Source organism: Fringilla coelebs (genome assembly GCF_963513975.1).
Source record: "Fringilla coelebs genome assembly, chromosome: 18".
Classification (NCBI taxonomy): domain Eukaryota; kingdom Metazoa; phylum Chordata; class Aves; order Passeriformes; family Fringillidae; genus Fringilla; species Fringilla coelebs.
The window spans coordinates 7,906,856-7,929,121 of NC_140044.1; the positions used below are offsets into that span (position 1 = coordinate 7,906,856).

General features: G+C 58.6%; 3 protein-coding genes across 3 annotated transcripts; 2 read left to right on the forward strand and 1 right to left on the reverse strand.

The window, feature by feature from the left end:
• Window positions 1-14,480: 14,480 nt before the first annotated feature.
• DNTTIP1 (deoxynucleotidyltransferase terminal interacting protein 1) lies at window positions 14,481-18,807 on the forward strand. Its single transcript, XM_084217782.1, has 13 exons — window positions 14,481-14,608; window positions 14,689-14,759; window positions 14,896-14,992; window positions 15,126-15,224; window positions 15,721-15,789; window positions 16,072-16,128; window positions 16,368-16,429; window positions 16,850-16,895; window positions 17,363-17,421; window positions 17,603-17,663; window positions 17,970-18,041; window positions 18,242-18,297; window positions 18,656-18,807. Exons 1-13 carry the CDS (start codon window positions 14,522-14,524, stop codon window positions 18,792-18,794), a joined length of 975 nt encoding a protein of 324 aa, XP_084073908.1. The 5' UTR covers window positions 14,481-14,521; the 3' UTR covers window positions 18,795-18,807.
• A 218-nt stretch (window positions 18,808-19,025) lies between these two features.
• UBE2C (ubiquitin conjugating enzyme E2 C) lies at window positions 19,026-20,824 on the forward strand. The gene is made up of 6 exons (XM_084217871.1): window positions 19,026-19,601; window positions 19,679-19,706; window positions 19,852-19,938; window positions 20,113-20,317; window positions 20,451-20,510; window positions 20,651-20,824. Exons 1-6 carry the CDS (start codon window positions 19,501-19,503, stop codon window positions 20,707-20,709), a joined length of 540 nt encoding a protein of 179 aa, XP_084073997.1. The 5' UTR covers window positions 19,026-19,500; the 3' UTR covers window positions 20,710-20,824.
• Window positions 20,825-20,832: 8 nt separating this feature from the next.
• On the reverse strand, window positions 20,833-21,859 carry LOC311160795 (regulator of G-protein signaling 9-binding protein-like). Its single transcript, XM_084217870.1, has 2 exons — window positions 21,645-21,859; window positions 20,833-21,545 (listed from the first exon to the last, which is right to left on the reverse strand). The coding sequence occupies exons 1-2, from the start codon at window positions 21,835-21,837 to the stop codon at window positions 21,109-21,111; spliced, it is 630 nt and encodes a 209-aa protein (XP_084073996.1). The 5' UTR covers window positions 21,838-21,859; the 3' UTR covers window positions 20,833-21,108.
• Window positions 21,860-22,266: the final 407 nt, after the last annotated feature.

Genomic DNA, 22,266 nt, shown 5'->3' on the forward strand with positions numbered 1-22,266 from the left:
ATCCTTCTTTCCCATCCCTCTTTCTGTGCGAGTGATGAGCACGCACAGCCTCAGCTTAGTCACCAGGTGACCGTGCTCCTCTGCCCACAGAGCAGGACACTGTGGCTGTGCCCCAGCGCAGTGCTGAGCGCTGCTCAGAGGAGTGCGAGGCCGACTCACAGTGCCCCTGGGGACAGAGGTGCACCCGCACCTCCTGCGGCCGTGTCTGCCTGGACACTCCTGGAGGTGAGGCACAGCAGACCCAGTGCTGCCCCAGGAGACGTGGGGTGTCCCAGCCAGGTGATCCATAGCAGGGTGCTCTGCCCTGCAGGCAGAGCTGGAGCGTGTCCCATGCCTGGGGGCGGTGGGACCTGCATGGACCTGTGCAGCCTGGATGAGGAATGTCCCTGGGGCCACAAGTGCTGCAGCAACGGCTGCGGCCACGTCTGCACGCAGGTGTCCGGTGGTAAGGAGGCCTATGGCCACCACAGACCCCCAGGGCTAACACCAGGCCATGCAGGGTGCCAGCTGGCCTGTATGAAGGGCACAGCCCTCAGCATGCTGCCAGCTCAGCATCACTGTGAGGCCAGTTCCCACTGCTGCCCCATTGCTCTGCTCCCAGCAGATGCATTTGCAGGGTGACGGGATCTGAAGGGATGTGGAGTGGGATGGAGCTCTCGTGGAGCTGGCCAGCATGGCTGCAATCATGGCCACTGGTCCCTCACTCCTGCAGTCTCTTTGCTCCCTAAAAGCACATCCTCCTTTTCAGATGCTGTGTGATGGAAGAGCAGCTCCTCTGCAGCAGGAAGTTAGGGGACATGGGACAGTCATGAGCCCCAGCTGGCCTGTCCCCTCCCCACCACCTCCAGCAATAAAGTGTGTGCTTGATTGGCCCCAGCTGCCCCATGTGGTCCTGGAGTGGCCTTGAAATCACCCGAGGCCTCCAGGGCCAGGAGGTTCAGCCAGAGTTGGTGCCACAGGACCAGTGAAGAAGTGCAGACACAGACCTGGGTCAGGGCAGGGTGGGGACAGGCACCACCCCAGGCATCCATCAAGGCAGGAGCTCTTCCTCCTCCATTCAGTGGCTCCAGCTCCCGGTCAGGTCATGTTGGCAGCTGGAAGGCAGGGCTGGGCTGGGAGCCCATCCATGGCAATGGGTGCTGCAGGGTGGTGGCTGGCTGAGCCCTGCCATGCCATGCTGCTGGAGGCACCCACTGCCCCATCCCCATGAGGGAGGAGTGCCCAGAGGGATGGGCACTGTCTGCTCCTGCCAGCACAGGCAGGAAGGACCAGACCCAGACGTGCTCATCCAGGGACCCGTCCTTGTATTGTCACAGTCCAAGGGGAGGGACAGGCTCCTCAGCTCAGGCACCAGGCATAGGAGGGGGCATCCATGCTGGAATGGGCACATGTCCCTGTCCTTAGGCCAGTGAGGCTCCCAGGCAAGCCACAGCCCCCAGCATGGCCACCCAGGCCCACAGCCCTCATTGCCACCAGCCCCATGGTCTCCCTGTAGGTTCAGGGATATGGCCACCAGCAGCAGCTTCCCCCAGGCAGGGGCTGTGCAGAAGCCACCACTTCCCAGGCCAGCACTGCCAGCCACCTGGAACTGAGAGCTGGGGCATCAGCTGGGGCCAGGAGCAGCTGCCATCTGTGGCCCATGGCCCTCAGCACACTGCTAGTTACTGACGTGGGAACAGGCCTGGAAGCACTCGCCCTTGGTCTCAAAGTTGTTCCTGTTGCCGCCGCAGCCGCCATAGATGAACTCCTCACACTGCTGGCTGGAGGCATTGAAGAAGAAGCGGCGGAAGAGAGCCTTGCAGTTCCCACAGACTGAGGGCAGGTAGCAAAAGTCTGCACGATCCAAAGGGGACAGGCTGAGCCAGGGCAGGGGGGACACATCACCACGCTCAGCACTCTCACACCCTCAGACAGCCCTGCACAGTTCTGGTTCCCTTTTACTGCCTTACCCTTCGTGCCAGCACACAGCTCTGCGCCCACCTGCCCCCAGCCCCACACACCAGTAGCTTCCCCATAGCACAGTGTGGTGACCCCCAGGGTCTGCAAGACCCATCAAGAGCTCAGGAACACCCCAGGAACACCCCAGGGACCTCCCTTCCCAGTCTGCTACCCCATGTCAACCAACACCCCTCCTGTCACCCCCCCCGTGAGATCCATGCTGCCACTCCAGAGCCCCCCAGTGAGTCCTCACCCAGCACTGGCTCCTGGCATGTGTAGCCACACTTGCTGGGACAGCACTTCGTGACTCCATGGCAGTCGGCATCGCTGGTGCAGCGCGAACAGGAGGCACCCATGTGGCAGGAGCCACAGTCCTTGTCCAGCAAGTCCTCCACCTCTGGGATGTGGTAGCAGTACCCAGGCTTTGCTGCAGGACACAGTGGCCAGGAGGCTGCTGAGAGGCACACAGCAGGGGCCACAGCAGCCCCCCTCCCCGTGCCCTGGGGTCAGACCCCAGCTCCCAGAGTCCCACACTTGTAGCAGATGGGGCAGCGGGAAGCACTGGGCAGCAGTGGCACCCAGAGGACCCCCTTCCCAGGCCATGACCCAGCCACACTCACCCATCCCCAGCTCCTCTCGTCCCGTTGTGTGTGGGGCCGGGCTGGACCGCCTGGCTAGGGGGAGCAGGGCAGCAAGGAGGAGAAGACAGCCAGGTGGCAGCTCCATGGTGCCCTGGATGGCCGGGTCTGGTCCCGGGTGTGGTGGGCTGGGATTTAAGGTGTGCAGGAGGGGCGGAGGGAGCAGGGCTGGTGCCTAAACCAAGCTAATACCTGCCATGCAGGTAACGAGCCACACCCGGGCAGGGCCTGGTCTCCCTGGTGGCATCCTGGCCACAGCCCTCGAGCTGGGGGGACCGGTAGGACAGGACAGCTGTCCTGGCATGCTGGGTGGCAGCAGCACAACCAGGCTGGGCTGGGGACAGCACCAGCGGCTGCCACAGCCTCCTGGGAAAAAGCTTGTCTTGGGGAAGGTTGGCACTGGCCTCTCCATCGCCAAGGATGATGACAGTGCCACACCAGGGCATGGAAAGCTGCCAGCTCTGGCACAGCCATCAGCCAGGGAAGGGCTGGGGCACAGCACACTGCAGCACCGCTCTCCCTGTGCTCCCTGTGGTGCAGGTCCTGGGGAAAGGCTGTGCCAGGGGCGAATCTCTTCCCGGCTTTCTCCTATGCTCCCTCCCGATGGACAGAGAGCATCCTGGGCAGGACGGGCCCACGCACAGGACTGAGCCTGTGGGTACCACCGCGCTGCCTACCAGTGTGGCTGTGGAAGGCACGTCCCGCTGATGCTCCCATCCATCCCCATCCTTCCCTTTGTCACATCCTTCATCACCCTCTCTCGGCTTGGGGCCGTCCCCTTCGCCCGCCCCCCTCCCGCGGAACAGCAGCGGAGCCGTGCCCTGTGCCCTCCGGCAGACCCCTGCTCCTGGCAGCAGGGTGGGGGTCCAGGGGCTGCATCGTGCCTTGGTGGCCCCCGGGGCTGGGACACGGCTCGCAGCAGGCTCAGCTTTCAGGCGAGGGGCCCCGGGCGCTGAGCTGGGAGGCGGCCGCCGGTCCCCGTGGGTGGGCGTGGGGTGAAACCTGCCGAAGGAGGGAGAAACACATCAAGATGTTCCCATTCAGCAAGAATAATTGTTATCCTAATTACTGCCGTAATTATTGTCCCAAGGGGGAAGCGGAGGGCGAGGAAAGCTCCGTGGGGAGGGGACAGGAAAGTCGGAGTCGGGGTGGGGTTGGGAGGGCGGTGCCACCCCCCGCCCGCACCCCCCTCCCACGCCCCACCGCAGCTTTTCCTGCCTGTGCTGCGAAGGCCCAGGATGAGGTCGTGGCAGTGTCCCCGGCTCGGGACACGGTGACGTGGCCAGTCCTGTGTAGGGGTGGGAGCGAAGCCGGAGGGACGTGCCGGAGGCGGTCGGGGGTGCAGAGTCAGGGTGGGCAGTGGGAAAAATACCCTTGCACAGGGACTTAGCGACCACCCTCGGTGGCCACAGTGCCAAAATCCACCGGGGCTGAATTTTTCCTGCTGTTTCCCCGGAGAGTCGCAGCGGCCAAGTGATCACTGGACGAACGGATTGGGTCCTCCAGAGCAGCCCCGCCTGTCCGTGTCCCCGGCAGTAACAGCATGGCCAGGCTGGCTGGATGGGTCCACACCACGGTGGATGCAGGGACGGTGCCAGAGATGGGACTGGGGGGAGGGGGGCTGCTCCCAGGTAGATGTTGAAGTTTCACGACAGAAAAACGCTTCCAGAGGAGGGCCTGTGCCGTACCCCCTTGTCCTGCCCTGACACCAGGGACCCACAGGGTAAGCAATGGGTGCAACCGGGAGGGCAGAGCCACCAGCCAGACCTCCTCTAGGGGAAAGCAGTGACGGGGTACCCAGGGAACACCCAGGAATGCGGCACCTCCCAGGAATGCGGCACCCAGCAGGGACAGGGACAGGGACAGGGACAGGGACGGAGGCAGCCTGTGCCACCGGGATGATGCTGCTGGCCAGGCCAGGAGCAGAGCCCAGGGGCTGAGCAGGAGCACAGGGAGCCTGGACCGCACACACACGTGTCCACACCTGGCTCCCACGTGTGCACACACGCTCCTACACGTGCAGAGTGCGCCCTGCTGCCTCTCCCAGGGACGGGCGCTCCCGGAAGGCTCTGTCGGGGAAAGCCCCGGCAGCTCCGGTGCCGTCCTTGCGACACTGCCGTGTCCAGTGTGGCCACGGAAGGGGCAGAGGCAGGTTGAGCGCCGTGTGACGGGAATCTGAGCACCCGGACCCGCTGCTGCAGCCGGGCAGCGCTGGTGCCCAGCAGAGCCCCATCCCCCTGTCCCCAGCAGCAGGACCCGGTGGCCCTGGAGCTTTCCTGTCCCCAGGTGTTGGGCCAGCTGGACAGCGGCTGGCCAGGAGATGCAGGGCTGAGGGGCTGGTGGCAGCGTGGGGCTGTGGACCGTGTCCGGTCACAGGACGTCCCTCGGGAGCCAGCGATTGTTCCCGGAGGCAGAACAATGCCCGGAGAGCTGCCAGGGCACCACGGGCTGCTCCACAGCGCCCGGCCCGGGAGCCTCCTGTACTGTTTCACCAGGCCGGCCCCAAGCAGGGTCCCCCGGCCCTTTGCTGCTGCCTGCCCCCTTCCTGTCTCCTGCAGCCGGGAGTGGCACTGGCTGCTCTTGCCCTGTGGCACAGTACAGCTCTCTTGGGACTGCACAGAGCCCAGCACCAGGCAGCAGCACCTTACAGCCTCTCCCGAGGCTTGTCCAGCCCAGCTGCCCGCGGGAGGGAGGGAGGGGACGGGAGGGTTCACGCTCGGATGGAGCGTGTCAGGTGCTGGGGCATGGGCCAGGTCATGGGCACCAACTTTGTGCCTCAGGAGGATTTAAACCCCTGCCTGTGCCCAGGGAGGCAGCCCCCACGCTGCCCATCCACACCATGAGGCTGCTGTCCCTGCTCCTGCTCCTGGGGCTCTGCTGCCTCTGGGCCCGGCTGGTGTCCCCAGGTGAGTGTGGGTGGGCACGGGTGGGTGTGGGACACAGGGAACAACGCTGCAGGAGGATGTGCAGCCATGGGCACAGAGATCACTGTGTGGTGTGCAGCACCCCATCTGTGCCATCTCCCCTACATCTTTGCATGCTGCAGAAATGACCACCAAACCCCCCACTGCTCCCTGGGAGAGCTGGCTGGGGTCTCTGGAGCCCTCATCCTCAGGGTCCCGCTGTGGGGCTGCCAGATGTGCCCAGTCATGCTATAGAGTGAGGGCCTGAACACAGATTCCTGTCTTTCCCAGAATTCACCTAGCCCCCACCTGGACCTGGACCAAGGACCCAGTCTGTGCAGCCAACCCACACCAGACAGCCAGACAACAGCTGGACAGCTGGACAGCCAGCCACGGAGGGCTCCATCAGCTGCTGGATAATCACCCAGCCTCCCAATCCCACCTCAGCAGCCTCAGCTCTGAGGGGGTCTCTGTGCTCCCCACCCCCCAGTAAACCCAATCTGATGAACAATGTCTGGCTCCTGCTGCATCTGTCTCCTGGTGAGCCCCCACCAGCTTCTGAGAGACCTTCAGTCCCTGTGGGAGGGAGGGGGTCCCTGCTCAAGGGCATGAGCTTTTGGAGGATGCTTGGGGAGCCTCAGGGAGCTGGGGCCACAAACCCTATGGGGAGGTTTCCTCTGGTCCAGAGATGCTCTGTGGGCCCTGGGTGGGAGCGTGCCTGGGGCTGTCTCTGGGGGTCTCCCAGAGGGACAGAAGCATTTTGCTGTGTAAAGGGCCCTGCTGAGCCCACCCTGGGCAGGAGCAGCCCCAGAGGGTCCCTGTGCAGGGACAGGGCTGGGGCAACCACAATGACCTGGCTGTGCCAGGCACTGATCAAGGACAGCTTGTCACACCCAGCCAGTGGCCACTGTGGGGTTTATGAGGAAAGAGAAGGTCCTGCCCAAAACACCACTGGTGCCCAGGACCAGCCCTGGTAGAGTGAGGCAGAGGAAGAGGCCCCCGTACCCACACTCTGTGGGCTCTCCTCACCTCACATGTTCCTTGTTTACCTTCTGGCATCAGCCAACAAGTGTAATCACTGTCACCAGCACCATCACTTAATCATCATCATCATCATCAGTGTTAAAGAAAGTTTTGACACCAGGCTTTCATCTCCATCAGACAGATTTATTGGCACAGATCAATCATGAAATCTGGTAGCTGGAGCTGCAGCCTCAAAAGGAGGACCCCAAACAAAGAAATCTCTGGCCAATTATACCCTTAGAGTGTAAACTCCCCGTCCCTCACATGACAGAGTCTCGTTAGGCTCTGGGGTCTTCTCACTCTTGATTGCCTCGTTGTTTTGTTACCAAGTGGCTGCCACGGGGTCATTTTCACACCCTCTGAGGGCAGTTTTGGCGGGGGTTTCACTCAGCTCTGTGGTCCATGTTACAATATGGTTGTTACAATTCATACACCATGATCCATGGGCTGTCCACTCCGGCTATTCATTTTTGAGTAACACTTAAGCTACAGCTTTGTCTATTCTAGGATTAATGTTCAGACTGTCAGCCCTGGGTTTCACTACTCTCTATCTTTTACCTACAAAACACATTCACTATGGTTCAGATAAAGTTCAACTTGCACCTAACAGATCCAGCTCCTGATATCGAACAAGCACTCGGCTACTTTCAAATAATAGAACATTTTCAGCAGTCATGATCACCACAGTCATCACCACTGCTGTCATCATCATCATTGCCATCATCTGCCTCCCTGTCAGATCCAGGATTCTTTCCCTCCTCAGGCTTCTCTGGCTTCTCCCCCAGCACAGACCTCTCCCCAGATGCCAGCTTCCCTCCAGTCTCCAGCTTTGCTACAACCTCTAGCTTTTCCCTAGTCACAGTCTTCCCTCACATTCTGGGGTTTGTTTCCCTTAATTTGGTTTCTTGCCAGGGGAATTACTACAAGCAATCAGCAAATGTTTACACTCCAGTGGGATTTTTTTAAAGGTATATTGTCCCTTCTCAAGGAAATGCCAGTTGCTGTTTTCTCCTCTAAAAAGGGGGCTACAAAGGACACATCTTTCATATCCAGTGCTGCCATCCACGGGTGTGTGGCTGCAGAAATCCCATTCTGGGCTGCAGCAGAAGCTGAGTATTGGAGTACATTAGTGATTGTTGAATCAGGGAGTGCAGGTACTGCACAGAGCACACGCTGCAGCCTCCTGAATTCAGGGTTAGGGCTGGCATTTGAGCTGCAGGACCTTACCCTGCAGGGCAGCAGCACCAGGTTTGGCCTTTCAGAACACCAAAACCCAAATGTTTCAGTAGGATCTCCAAGTGCAAAGGAAGTGGCTGACATACACTTCATGCCAACATGTGTTCTTGCCCAGGGGCTCTGAATTAACCTGGGTGGTTTGGCTTCTGGCACTTGTTCTGTTTACTCCAGGAACTTTAACTCTTTGCTGACCAGGCTGAACACCCAACAACATTCTGTTAAAATTGAATCTCGTGCTCCCGTGTCTGTCAAAAATTGCATTATTTTTTGTCCAATAGCATCAGAATGTCTGGGCCATTATTATGTCTGCCTTAATAGGATTTCAATTGCCAGATTTCAGTCTGGCCTGGCTTACAGCCATAGTGCTCTTGCAGATCAGTCATCTAAATCAAATCAAATGGGGCTGGTTTGGAGTACAATTTCCCACTCTATCCTAAGGTCCATTGGTTTCTTCTGTTTCTCTAATGAGTCTGGTTTCATATTCAGGGGGATTTGAAGGAAACAAAGAACAATCTTCTCCAGGTTCACTATGGTCAGGGCTACCCCAAATGTTTCTAATCTCATTCTTAAAGGGATAACAGTTAGTTTTCTAATCTATACAATGTTGGAGGACAGGGAGTCCATATAAATATAGCTTCAGTCCTTTCTTTTGACTTTTATATTTTTTCCCTTTTCTTCCTGTAGCTTTTCTTCCTGTTTATGAAGCTTCTCAATTTTCAAAGACAATAATACAGCTTCTTTCCAGCCTTCTATTTCTCTCTCAGATCTTGTTTCTCTCTGCTGTAGTTTTTCCTGTCCTAACAGGCAGCTTCTGTGCAGGTGTCTAATATCTTACAAAAAACTCCTTTGCTCTTTTCATCTTTTATACGGTCCCTGGCCACCTTTAGCTTTTCTTCCACAGCTTTCCAGTCCTGCCAGTTTTCATCATGTGGAGCACAAATTTGAAAGAAAATCATTGAGCACATTGCTCTGCATCTTCCCTCAGCCTTGGCATGTTAGTAGCCCACAACACTAAATTTCCTGTAATGCAGGGTCAATGGATATAAATTAAAATAATTGCTGGCTGCCCATTGATAACAGTACTCACATAATTTGTCCAGATTGGATTGGGGCAGTTGCAGGTGAAGCAGCAGTGAGCATAGAAAGCAAAGCAACAGGAACAGACAGTGGAAAATCTTTTGCAGTGTGCACACAGGGAGGAGCAGGGTCTGGGCTGGAATTTACCTCAGGATATCAGGTACCAACCCCACTTCTGAGATGCTGCTTTTCCCAAGCTCAGTTATCCCATACGTATCCACCTGCCCTGTGTACCAGTCCTGTAATCTATGTGGAAGGCAAATCAAAACAATCTCTTTGAAACCCCCTGTGGGGGCCACCCTTCTGCAGGTTTTGCCCCAGCATGTCAAGTAATATATGGCCATTCCTCCTGGCAGAATATCACTGGGAGTTTTAGAGATCATTTAGTAGTGCCAACTACGTTCTCCCTGTTCTGTAGTGCCTCAGCTAAGGGCATCCCTTTCTTTATGCCAGGTGCATAGCTCATCTTTCCCCAAACCCACAAAACTCAAGCCTGCAGAAGGTAGGACTTGAACCTCTTTTAGAGATTTGACACTCACTACTCAGTCCTTCCTTACTCCAGAGCTCCTGGGTGAAACCATCCACTGCTGCAAATTTGGATATCTGGTGCTTGGAAGAAAATGGGCAAGTGAACAAGTGCCCCCTTTGGGTTGCCAAGCTGTTAAAGAAATTTTTGACACTAAGCTCTCATGTTCACTAGATACATTTATTGGCACAGATCAAGCATGAAATCTGATCTGGATGCCACATAAGAGGAACCCAAAAATCTCTGAAAATCCCAGGGCAATTACACCCTTACAATCTAAAATCTCCACCCCCCATAATCAGCATCATTTTCATTGCTATTGGAGTGATCATATTCATTATAATTGGAGTCACCATCTTCACTGCTATTGGAACTGTCACTGTTGATGTCATCATCACCATCTTCATTGCTACTGGAATTTTCATCATTGATGCCATCATCACCATCTTCATTGCTACTGGAATTTTCATCATCGATGAGACCATTACCATCGTCATTGGCATCATCACCATCATCACTGTACTCATCACCATCATCACTGTCATTGTCCTTGCCATCAGAAAGGTCATTTTTAACATCATCATCACCATCTTCATTGCTATTGGAACTGTCACCATGGACACCATCATCACCACCACCACTGTCATTGTCACCATTACCATTGTCGTTGTCCTTGCCATCAGAAAGGTCATTTTTATCACCATCATCACCATCTTCCTTGCCATTGGAATTGTCACTGCTGACACCATCCTCACCATCATGATCACCATCATCACTGTTGTTGTCACCATGATCATGATCATTGCAATCACAAAGCTGGTTTTTATTGCCATCATCACCAGTTTCACTGCTATTGGACTCACCAGTTTCATGGCTACTGGAGTCACCCCTTTCATTGCCATTGGAGCTGTTTTTGTCACTGACAGGCACCGTGCTGGGCTCTCTCCCAGGCTCAAGGCTCAGGGTGCTTCCCAGTCGCCCTGGTGGTGGCCACCCAGCTGGAGCTGCTCCATGGAACTCTGTAGGAGAGCAGAAAGCAGCAGCATCAGCCCCAGCACGCTGCCCTTCCATGCATGCTCCCACCCAGCAGCCCAGTTAGCCATGATGCTGTGCTCTCTTCTCCTCTGCAGCTTTTCCTGGGGGGTTTTCAGGGCTCTGCCTGAACCCTGCTGCCCTCAAGGCTGTGGCAACTCACCATGCTGGTGCCTCCCAGCTCAGGGCAGTGTCATGGTGGGGCTGGTGCCTGAGGGTCTCTCCTGGGCACCTCAGCCCTGGGGCCAGCAGCCACACACGCCTGGGGACTCAGGGAGAGGTGGCACTGTGCCACAGTTCGCTGTGGCACTGCAGTGAGCCCCACATGGCCCGAGCTCATCCCACCCCACTCCCCCTGTGGCTTCCCTTGCCCTCACAAGGCAGCGACCTGGCACCTGCCAGCACCTGCAAAACACCTGTGATTCTATGAAAATAAGGAAAAAACATTCTTAAATATTCTTCTCACCCACCCGTACTTGCCTGCAATGGGTGCTGCCTGCAGCTGTGCCCACAGGGTGAGAAGCCCCAGCAGGAGGATGCTTGGTGCCATGCTGATGAAGTCTGTGTCCAGGGCTGTGCCCAACCCGCAATTTAAAGGGCCTCGCAGGCAGCCCGGGTCCAGGAAAGGGAGGAGGCAGGCCACAGGTGACTTCAGGAACCTCCCACATTTGCCTCTAATTCTGTTTACCGAAGAGCCACTCCAGCTCCACCCGCAGCCAAGGCAGGAGCAGGATCCAGACTTGGCTGTGCTCCAAGGAGGACGCCGCAAGGACTGAAGAAGGACAGAAGGGGGAACCAGGACTGCACAGAGGCAGATTCTTCAGTGCTGCTCTCAACAGGAATCCCCACGATGACCTTTGCCAACTGCAGTGACCCCAGCACCAGGCTCTGCCCCAGGGCTGGGCTCTGCTGCAGGCAGGAGCCTGTCCTGGCCCTGCCATCCCGGATGGAACAGGATCAGGGCAAGAGCACCTGGCAGCAGCACCAGGAGCTCCCTTCTTCCACATGCAAAATGCCCTTCATTCAAAGCTCCTGTTTCATACCTGGAGGTTCTTTGCAGATTTTTGTAGGTCAAATATTCAAGGCTTCATTTGAGCACCTGTCTCTGAACCATCCCATTCCCAAGCAGAGTGCTCCAGCTCTTTCAGAGTTCCTGCTGTCAGTTGCCAGGTTTAGGCACATAAATGAGCTCAAAGTCTCCTGAGCAAGTTAATGCTGTCCCCCAGACCCACGGTACTCCTGCTTTGTGGCCTCCCCAGGACCCACCTTATCACAGGACACTCAGCACACTCTGGGCAGAGTCAGAGCTCAGTGTGTCTTTCCCCCAGACCAACCAGACTCCATCAACGTGGCCTCCATGCAGCTTTTGGGAACTCTGAACATGAATTGCAGGATTTAGTGTCCATGCATGAGAGCCCTATTAATTTACACACAAGCATTCAATAACCACATGAATTTGCAATGGGAGTGCAGTTACTGCATACACAAACACCAAATTAGTTACTGTTCAACAAACATCTGCTCCAATGAAACAGTGCTGCACTGAAACAGACCTCTCTGGAGGAAAAGGGGTCTTCAAGCACAAGAGCTCACCCAAGCTGAGGAGAGCACAGGAACCTGTCTGCAAACTGGCAGCCACACTGCTGGCCTTCACCAGGGACCCACAGTCAGAGTAAATGAAAATTAGATGCACTGCCACACTGCCTCTCCATTCCTCTGCATGTGATCTCAGGGTAAAGACATATTTAATATGTTTGAGACAGCAGATTAAGCTTAACTAAAATTCAATTCTGTGAGTGCTAACCCATTAAACCAAGTTATTCTCCAGTCACCCAGAAGTGCGAGTTGGAATCTAATTTTCTCATTTTTTCCATCTCTATTTAATTATTTCTTTCTGAATGACACGCAAACCAATCTGCAATCAATAGGATAGCAGAACTTAAGGACTGGTCTGCCCAAGACACTTCAGCACCAAGCACAAATCGGTTGGAGTTTCTGGATAATAAACAAAGTTTAAATTTGCAACTGTGGGGTGAGTGAAATTATTTGGTTTGAGATTGATGTTATTACTACAACTCTAAGCTGGCACTTGACAGGAGGGCTGGAAAAGCAAAGTCATGCTCAAAGAGCTTTCCACCAACATCAAATTGCAGGGCCAGTGCAAGGGAAGGAGCACAGCTCTGCGCAAACCTCCACAAATCTGTGTGGGAAGAGGGCTCGTGGCAAGAAAAATGCTTTAAGTACAGGTTGATCCTTCTCCTCCTGCTGTGACTCAAGGTGGATGCAGTTCCTCCCCGAACCACCCATGTCCACGGAGATGTGCTCCACACCTGGAGCCGCCTGGCGGAACCCGCCGGCCCGGTGCTTATCGCGGGTTTCTGTGGCTGCTAATCACCCCCGAGCCAGGCACCCCGGGGCAGGCACTGCTGGCCAGCCAGTGCCAGCAGCACCAGCTCCCTTCCACGCACCTGGAAAACCATCTGGAACGACCTGAGGGATGGCAGGGCTCCTTCCGACCTCAGGAGTGTCGCGACAGAGAGCTCAGCGCTGCTGCTGTCCCCGTGCTTGCCTGGTGGTGCCTCCTTTTGGGAACAACACCATAATTTTGGCACATTTCTGTTTTAGCAGATCATAATCCTGGATAACATTTAGGGAGCTAATGGAGGAGAACGTCTGACAAGCAAATTGCTCTGATGAAATAAACACTTGAGAATACTGAGGGTTAGAGGGACTTGTCCAAAGTCTCCCTGAGAACCGAACAGGAACATGGGTCACCTCAGCTGTGAACCAGGTGTTGATGTCTGGCAGACATGCACCTACCACAGAGATCCATGGAAAAATTACCATTAAAAACCAGGGCCTGGAGGAGACCCAAATAAAGCACCACATCAGTTAGATTTAGGTGATCCCTGAGATGTTGTTCTGACACATTATTGAAAAGATATCCCTCTCCCTGCAAAAACAGCAACTCCGACATTGGGAATTTGTTCCAGGATTTAAGTCTTCTTCCAGGCATCCATGGGAGCCCAGTGTGGTCACTGTGGAGCCAACAGCTACACCAGGAGAGTCACACTGAGGGGACACAGCCACAGGCTGCAGTGACAGGTGCTGAGAAACACCAGCACAACATCCTCTGGAGGCACCAACACAGCCCCCAGGCATTGGTCACAGAACCACAGAATGGTTTAGGCTGGAAAAGACGTCTGAGATCATCGAATCCAACCTTTGATCACCACCCTGTCAATTAGATCATGGCTCCAAGTGCCACATGCACTCATCCCTGGAACACAAATGAAACAAGACTGAGCATCTGGCAATGCTGGTGGGAAGGAGATGCCACCTTCCCCTGCAGCAGGGCTCAGGGCTGCCCCACTGGCACACAGGACAAGGACAGCACTTGGAGATGGCTGCTGGAGCACATCCCTGCTCTGCACAGCGAGACCCACCCTGAGCTCCGGCAAATCCCCTGTGCTTGGTTTCTCCCGCTGAATAATCCTGGAATGAGGAAGAATGTTACGAGCTAAATATTAAATGGTTTATCAATGCAAATTGTTCTCCAGCTGATTCAACAAAAATGCTTCTCTTTGACCACAACATGGGGTGAGATGATTATCTGGAAAACTACGGAAAAGTTCTTTAGCTATTCTGCACACGTTAGACAAGATGAGGAAATGCTTTGGGATGTTTGCTTAGAGAGGCAATGGGAATCCAGAAAGAGGAAATTATACGAGGAAACACAGAGGTCATGGAACGACTGGCATTCACACTCCAGCTGCAGGTACTCGGCTCTCAGGGCCAGGGGCCACGTGTGTCCAGCTGCACCCGCAGGGACAGCTCCTGCCCTGGGCGGGACAGGGTGACTCTAAGGGACTCGGGATGCCCTGGCTCGCCCTCCGCACTGCTCAGCCCCGGGGGGCGGCGGGGACACCGGGGGCTGCGCCAGCGCCCCGGCGGCACCTCCCGGGCGGGCACGCCGTGAGCCCCCGAGCACACACCGGCTGTACCCCCAGGCCCTCCCGCTCCCGCTCCCGCCCGGGCTCGGCCCGGCCCCGGTGCCCCGGTACCGCGTCACATCCGTCGGGGCCCGATGATGCAGGCGCGGGATCCCCGCGCATCCGGTCACCGGCACCGCAGCCGGCAGCGGGGCCATGGGCGCCGCCCGCGATGCGGAGCAGCAGCCGGGGCCGCCGGGCGAGGAGGGCCCGGGCGACGCCGAGGAGCAGCTGGTCAGCACGGTGAGGAGGGGCCGGGCCGGTTCGGTTCGGTTCGGGGGGCGGAGGGCGGAGGGGCCGCGGCTGACGCGTGTGTCCCGCAGAGCCCCTGGAACATCATGATCAAGCACCGGCAGGTGCAGCGGCGCGGGCGGCGTTCCCAGATGACCACCAGGTACGGCGGGGCTCGTGGCGGATGGAGGGGAAGGGTGGGAGCGCGGGGCCGGGATGAGCACCGGGCCGGGGAGGATCGGGTTAGACCGGGCCGGGCCGGGGGTTCCGCGCCGCCCTCCTGAGCCCTCCACCCGCAGCTTCACGGACCCGAGCGTGTCCATGGACCTGCTGCGCGCTGTGCTGCAGCCCAGCATCAACGAGGAGATCCAGGGCATCTTCAACAAGTACATGAAGGTGAGCACCGGGACAGGCGGGCAGCAGCCTGAAGGTGCATGGGGAGAGCTCGGCTCCCACCGGGGCCATCGTGCCTGGCCGTGGGAGCTGACACTGCACAGGCTGTCACCCTCTCCTGCCTTTTCCTCTCCAGTTTTTCCAGACAGCAGCCATCAACGTGCGTGATAATGTTGGGGAGGAGGTGGACCCAGAGCAGCTCATCCAGGAGACCTGTAGGAGCTGCCTGGAGCAGGTGGGTGCTGGGGAGGTGTTTCTTGGGTGCCCAGCTAAGCAAAGCAGCCTGGCTAGGATGTGTCCCTCTTAACAGCTTTGCTGTCACTATGAGGGGACATCTGCAGCCGTTGTGTGACTGCTGTGTTGGGATTCATTCTCACTGGGAAGAAGGGAACAGTCAGGCCTGGCCAGCTCATGCTGCTTCTCCTCACTGCTGCTGTAGGAACATGGCACACTGCTGGAGTCCCACAGAAACTGGCTCCCAGCACCTGTCACAGGGTCCTGGCAGGGTAGGGCAGGATTTTTCCTTTCACATCTTGCTTAGCTGCCAGTTCACCAGAATTTATCATGCTCAGATTGTGCTTTTGCATCTGGCTGTCTGTGGAAGCATGGCCTGGTAGCACTCCAAAAGCAAAGCTGTTGCAGGGCTTTTAGGCAGATATGTAGAGGTGGGGACTGCTTATGCGGCCCTCTCTGAGCCCAGAATCCATGGAACCTTCTTTGTCTTCCTGCAGGCCAAGCTGTTGTTCTCCGATGGCAAAAAGGTGGTTCCCAGGTTGCCCCATGAGCAGGCAGTGCCAAAGGTAATTGTTGTGATTGTACACAGAGGTTTAAATGACCTGTGAGAGAGCTGGGAGAAGAGCTGGGATCACTTTGTTTTCTGGCTCTCCTTGGCTGCCAGTGCAGTAGTGCAGAGGCAGAGTGGGGGATGTTTGGTTTGAAGGGAATACAGAGCAAGGAGAATCCCAGGTGTGGGTGCTGCTTGCTGCAGTTCAGTGCTGCTCACGGAGGTGGGCTGGGGTCAGTGTTCACCTGGCCAGGTAGGGAGAAGAGCCCTTCTCATCCCACGGCCCTTCCTCTTCCAGCGTGCCCGACAGATGGATGAGGAGCTGAGCCGCCGAGGGAGCCCCATTCCAAAAAAGGTACAGTGGTTTCCCCCACAAGAGATTTTATGTTTTGGGAAGCCTGGCCCTCATTCCTGGCCATTCCCACAGTGTGAGTGCAGGGAGGTGCACAGGCAGCTTTTTTGAGGTGTTGGAGGTGCTTACTCTTGTGCAGGCAGTGTTTTTGCCTGTGAAGCAGCTTCCCTGGGAGGGGGAGGGTTGCTGAGAGGGTTCCCCCAGGCAGCACAGCTGGGTCACAGAAGGTTTTTTCCATGCAGAGGAAGGGGCGGCCTCCAGGACAGAGCCTGTCAAATGACCGTGGAGTCTCAGGCATGGCAGCGTGAGTACAAACCCTGAGCCAGAGCCCCTGTTTTGGGAGGGCAGGGGGAAGGAGGCTGCCTGTGGGGAGCACAGAAACCCCACAGACTCCTCTCCTGCAGAGAGGTGATGGAAGCAGGGTTAGGTTGAGGTGTTCCCCTCAGGAGGCAAACACCTTAAAAGGAGGGGTTTTAAACAGGCCCAAAGGGGTGAAAAGGTCCAGATGGACCATCCAGAGGGAGTGGTGAGACACAGGGGATGGTGGGATCTGGGCAACCAGGGGAGGAGAATGTGCAGCAAAGCTGAGGGTCCAAAGTTGGGCGCCGTGGGAGAATGGAGGGTGTGACAAACAGTGGATCTGGAAGGGCTCAGTCCCTGCTGCTGGTGGTGACTAAGCTGATCCCACTGTGACTCATTCTTACTGTGTTTTCCTTCCCCTCAGGTGGAAGCTCAAAGTCTCTGAGCCTGTGAAAAGGGATGGACCAAAGGTATTAGCTGTCCGACACTGCTGGGCTCCCTCTCTCCTCCCCTTTGCTCCCGCTGGCAGAGCCCTGCAGCTGCAGGAGCACAGGACAGCGTGGGCTGTGCTCTGCCCTGAGGGGGCCCTGGGCAGGGCTGGAGCAAGAAGGGGAAGCGAAGTGCCCGGAGGCCTTTGCTGGTCTCCCCAGGCACCGTAGCCTGTAGCCCTGCGGTGTGGTGCCGCTGGGGGAGCCCTGAGGAGACCGGGAGTAGCCAGGAGAATCCCACAAGTGTTTTCCCACGAGGGAAACCGCTTAGATCAGCCCAGATGGAATGTAACGTCCCTCCCCTGCGGAAGGCTGGAGGTCATTGGCCAGCTCCCTCCCTCCCAGTCTGGAGGCAGCTCCAAGGTTCCCTGTCAGAGAGCCGAGGCTTGTGGAGCATGGCCAGCAGCAACTTCATTTCTAATGTTGCCCCTTTTCCAATTGCTCTGTAGTGGGATCCATCCCGACTGACTGAAACCACAACCTTTGTGCTGGGATCTCGAGCAAACAAGTAAGGAACGGCCCTGTCGATGGAGGGTGGTGTCCCCAGGCAGGAGCCCGTGACACTCCTCCCGTCACTTCGCTTCTCTGCCTCAAAAGCAGTAGGAAGGGCTTGGGGAGGAGAGGGGTGTGCCTCTGCCACCGCAGGTGCCCTCCCCACAGCCCTAACACGCCTCGTGTTCCTATTGCAGAGCTCTCGGGATGGGAGGAACAAGAGGGCGACTCTACATCAAGCATCCCCACCTCTTTAAGGTCAGGTGCCACAGCCAGATGGTTTCCCATACCAATTAGGAGTGTGTGCTTCAGCTCCGTTGTTTACCTCCTCCCCCATGCCCTTGTTTGTTGTCTTAGAGCACGTTCCAAGGTTTGGCTAGCACACAACACAAGCCAGTGGTGTCATGTGCCTGGCAGGGCGGCGAGTTTGCCAGAGCCAGGGCTGAGGCTGGAGCAGGGCAGGGAGAGCGGGGGGCAGAGCAGAGCGGGGGGCAGCGTCCTGCAGGAGGGGGCTTTTAGGGTCTGTCACCCGTTCTCAGCTCGGTCCTTGCTGCTTTATTGCAGTACGCGGCCGACCCGCAGGATAAGCACTGGCTGACGGAGCAGCAGCACATGAGGGCCATTGGGGGCAAGATGGTGAGTAGGGCAGGCGGCGCCGGCAGGAGGATAGGCGGGGTGGGGACACTGTGCTGCCAGCGTCTGTCCCCTGCCCGCAGCACTGGGCATGGCCGGGAGGCACAGCTGGCTCCCACGGGGACAGCGGTGGCTGGGGGGTGTGGCCCTGCCCTGGCTGCCCCTCGCAGGCACCCTGAGGTGTCCCCCACCTTGTGCCACAGGCCTACCTCCTCATCGAAGAGGACATTCGGGATTTGGCCGCCAGTGAGGATTACAGGTGAGGACCAAAGAGAAACTCTGGAAGTGCTGCTGGGCCTGGGGCTGCTTCCCAGGGGGCCCCACCATGTCCCTCCTCAGTGCTGCATTGCAGGGGTGTCCTGTGCTGGAGGGGCTCTCTGTGTGATGGCTGGGGGGCTTGGTTATGGTTGGGGTTTGGTGCCCAGGTGGCCATGTTGATGACAAAGGTTTGGACTTGGTGTTGGTTGGGGGTCCATGGTAGGTTTGGGCTCAGTGCTAATTGAAATCCACGGCGGGTTTGGTCTGGGCTTGGTACTGATGTGTGCCAGGGGACATGGTGGGTTTGGGGTCAGCAGTGGGTGCTGGAGTCCCTGCATCTCCCCCTCCTTCCTCCCCAGGGACTCTGTTGATCTGCGGCTGGAAGAGCTGAAGCCTTTCATCCCACCAGCCTGGATGACTGAGAAGATGCAGAAGCACATGGAGACGCTTCGCCGCGGCGGGGAGGTGCCGCCCCCCGAGGACCCCCCCGAACCCTGATGCCCCCCAATAAAGCCGCTTCGTTCGCACCTCGCCGCTTCCTGGGCCGGGCACCGGGCTCTGCCCGCGGAGGGGCCTGCGGGACGCGCGGTTCCGCCCCCGCGGGGCAGCGGCCAATCACAGCGCGGTGCGTCACCGGCCGGCTGTCAATCAGCAGCCGCTGGCCGTTACCGTGGGAGCTGCATCCTCGGCGGGCGGTGATTGGCCGGCTCGAACGAGGCTGCGCCGTGATTGGTGGAGGGGCCGCACGCGGAAATATTCAAACGGGGCGCGGGAGCGGGCGGGGCCGCGCGGGACGAGCGTACCGGAGAGAGTTCGGGACCGGGGCTGCGACCGAGCTGCCTCTGCACCGGAGAGGGGTTGGGACCCAGCCGCTCCTGCACCGAAGAAGGGGTCGGGACCGAGCCGCTCCTGAATCGCAGAGCGTCTGGAACGAGGGTTAGGATCGGGCCGCCGCCGCACGGGAGAGCCCCAAGCACCGCCGTTCGGCACGGGGCAACCCCGCTAGGGGAGCCCTGACCGCCGCTCAGCACCGGCAGAGCCGCAGAGGGGCCCGAGTCCTGCCCCGAGCGAGACTGCGGGAGGGAGGGAAGGAGCCAGCGGAGCCCGGTGCGGCGCCGCCAGGGAGCGGAAGCCGCGTCCAGCCCGTGACCCGCCGGCAGCGGCGGCCGGTGCCGGTGTGCTGGTCCGTGACCCGGGAGCCGCTATGGCCTCACAGAATGCCGACCCCGCCGCCGTGTCCAGCGCAGCCGCCCGCAAAGCGGCTGAGACCGGCGCCACGGCGGCCCGCGGCGCGGTGGGGAAGAGGTGAGCGGAGCCGGGACCGGGGCTGAGGGCGGGAGCTGCCCCGGTGAGCCGGCCGGTAACGTGCGCTTTCCCCGCAGGTTGCAGCAAGAACTGATGGCGTTGATGGTGAGTGGGGCCTCGGGGCCGAGTCGGGGTTTGGGGATCCTGGGACCAAGCCGGGTGTTGGGGGTCCCAAAGGCACCTGGGGCTGAACTGGGGTGGGGCTGCGTCTCGGGGTATCCTGGGCCGCCCTAACGCGCTGCCCCCCTAGATGTCCGGTGACAAAGGCATTTCTGCCTTCCCCGAGTCCGACAACCTCTTCAAGTGGATCGGGACCATTGATGGCGCCGCCGGGACGGTGAGAAGCGAGATCCCGGTCTGAGGGGGCCTGACCCTGCCCCACCATCCTCCCTTCAGCTGAGGGTGGTCCCAGCCCTCCAGTGCCCCTGTACCTCTTTTTCCCCGAGGCTTTCCCGCACCTCTGGGGCTATGGCCCCTCCTGACTCCTGTCCCCCTCGACTCCCACCCCCAGGCCTACGAGGAGCTGCGGTACAAGCTGTCGCTAGAGTTCCCCAGCGGGTACCCCTACACAGCACCCACCGTGCGGTTCCTGACCCCCTGCTACCACCCCAACGTCGACACCCAGGGCAACATCTGCCTCGACATCCTCAAGGAAAAGTGGTCAGCGCTGTATGATGTCCGCACCATCCTGCTCTCCATACAGAGCCTGCTGGCAGGTGGGTCTTGTGGACAAACTGCTGTGGAGTGCTGGGGGAAGGGATGCTGATGGTGGTGGGGCTGTCCAACCCCAATCAGGGCTCAGGGGTGTCCAGGTCACCTCCCACCAGCTGACCCAGCCACTCTTTCCAGAGCCAAACATTGAGAGCCCTCTGAACACACATGCCGCCGAGCTCTGGAAGAACCAAGTCGGTGAGTGCCTGAAGCAGAACCCTCCTGCCCCCTCCCCAGAGGGATGGGCAGCAGCACAGCCCCCAGTGCCTGTCTTGCCCCACAGCTGCCCTGGCCACTGCCTCAGGACCCTTGGTGTCATGTTTCCCCTCTCTCCTCAGCCTATAAGAAGTATGTGCGGGAGACGTACAACAAGCAGACCAAGAGCCAGGAGACCTGACCATCACCACGGCCCCTCAGCACACCCCCTCCCTCCCAGCCTTCCCTGCCTTCTGTATCATAGGCTGTTTTTAAATTAATGTCGCAGTCCGAGCCACGGTTAATGTATAAATAAATGCAGGTTTATAACTTCTGCAGGGGATTCTGTGGCAGCTCTAGCACACCCTGAGTGCCCAGAGGCCCCTCTGCAAGTGTGGGCAGGAAGGGTGGAAGGGATACTGACCTCTGTGGGGTAACAGGAATTTATCAATATTTGGGGGCCTGGAGTGGTCCCATTTTGTCTACAGAGTGGGAGCAGCCCCCCACCATCACCTGCAAAGGCAGGGGTTGAGGCTCTACGGGTACCTCTGTCCCTTGCTCTGTGACAGGGGGGCCACCTCTGCTGCTATCTCCTGCTCCCCTAGCTCAGCACCCCACAGCAGTGCCCAGCACAGGTGCCTCCCCAGGCTGCTCTCTCTGTGGTGCCGCTTGTCTCTGCTGGCTGTGTGGTCTCTGTGGCTTCCACTGTCCATGGTGGAATGTTGGCTCCACTCTCCATCTCTGCCAGCGTGGCCCTCACCTGCTCAATCTCCTCCTCCAAGCTCTGGGCAGTCAGGGGCTGCGTGGGACCCCCTCCTCTCCGGCTGGGCAACCCCCAGCCCCCGAGCCCAGTGCGCAGCGGGGCAACACCACCCCCTTGCACGGAGAAGAGCTGGCAGAGGTGCTGGGCTCTGTACAGGTCCTGCAGGAAGAGCTCCAAGGCAGAGAGGAAGAGCACCCAGAGCCGCTCCAGGTCCTGCCGCTCCCGGGGGCTGGCCGAGCCCTGCCGCAGCCCGGCCAGCAGCATCCGCCGCAGCCCTGTGGGATAGCGCGTGAGCTGGGGCTGCCCTGGGGCCAAGCACTGCGGGTGCAGAGGCTCCCCGTGGCTGCTGCCCAGTACAGCAGTTCCCTCCTTACCCATGCTGAGCTCACGGGCCTCTGTGCTCCTCCTGCGCCGCTCCTCTCGCAGCCGGGGGCCGTCACCGCTCCCCCCAAGCTGCAGCACCAGCTGCCGGTGTCCGGCCGTGGCCTTGCAGAATGCAGCCTGGGCTGTGGCACACGTTCCCGCTGCCCCCCGCCCACGGCACGCATCCCTTCTGCCTGGTGCCATTACAGCCCGTGACAACAGGGCAGGGGCAGGATGCCCGCGGTGGCCGCTGGCTCTCCGGGGGCTCGGCTGCTCTGTGCCACAGCGCTGTGCTGTGTTTTGGTTTCGCGGTCCCACCCACCCTGGCTGGGGACTGCACCCCGCCTCATCCCTCTGCCGTGCTCCACCCCGGCTGGTCCCCACGGAGCTGTGATTTCCAGCAGGCTGGCACAGCCTCTTCACGGAGAGACAAGGAGACAAGTGTCACCTTTCCCCTGTAGGGAGGGGGCCCTCCCGGGGGCCCTCCCACCCTTCCCCCTTACAGCCAGGCCCTCTGGGTGGGAGATGTGGGTCTCAGTGTGGGGCAGGCAGTAGTGGCTCCCTAGAACTCCTGTGGTCCCACAGCCCTGCCCTGGAGCAGGACCCTCGGGGCCAGGGCCAGGCTCCCTCAGC

Excerpts from the sequence above, each read along its gene's own strand:
- UBE2C (XM_084217871.1), top strand. The coding sequence starts at position 19,501 with ATGGCCTCACAGAATGCCGACCCCGCCGCCGTGTCCAGCGCAGCCGCC. Across the intron at positions 19,707-19,851 it reads AAGAACTGATGGCGTTGATG|ATGTCCGGTGACAAAGGCAT; the intron begins GTGAGTGGGGCC and ends CTGCCCCCCTAG. Across the intron at positions 19,939-20,112 it reads TTGATGGCGCCGCCGGGACG|GCCTACGAGGAGCTGCGGTA; the intron begins GTGAGAAGCGAG and ends TCCCACCCCCAG.
- LOC311160795 (XM_084217870.1), bottom strand. The coding sequence starts at position 21,837 with ATGGCACCAGGCAGAAGGGATGCGTGCCGTGGGCGGGGGGCAGCGGGA. Across the intron at positions 21,546-21,644 it reads GGCCCGTGAGCTCAGCATGG|GGCTGCGGCGGATGCTGCTG; the intron begins GTAAGGAGGGAA and ends GCTATCCCACAG.
- DNTTIP1 (XM_084217782.1), top strand. The coding sequence starts at position 14,522 with ATGGGCGCCGCCCGCGATGCGGAGCAGCAGCCGGGGCCGCCGGGCGAG. Across the intron at positions 16,896-17,362 it reads TGAAAAGGGATGGACCAAAG|TGGGATCCATCCCGACTGAC; the intron begins GTATTAGCTGTC and ends ATTGCTCTGTAG. Across the intron at positions 17,664-17,969 it reads AGCATCCCCACCTCTTTAAG|TACGCGGCCGACCCGCAGGA; the intron begins GTCAGGTGCCAC and ends GCTTTATTGCAG.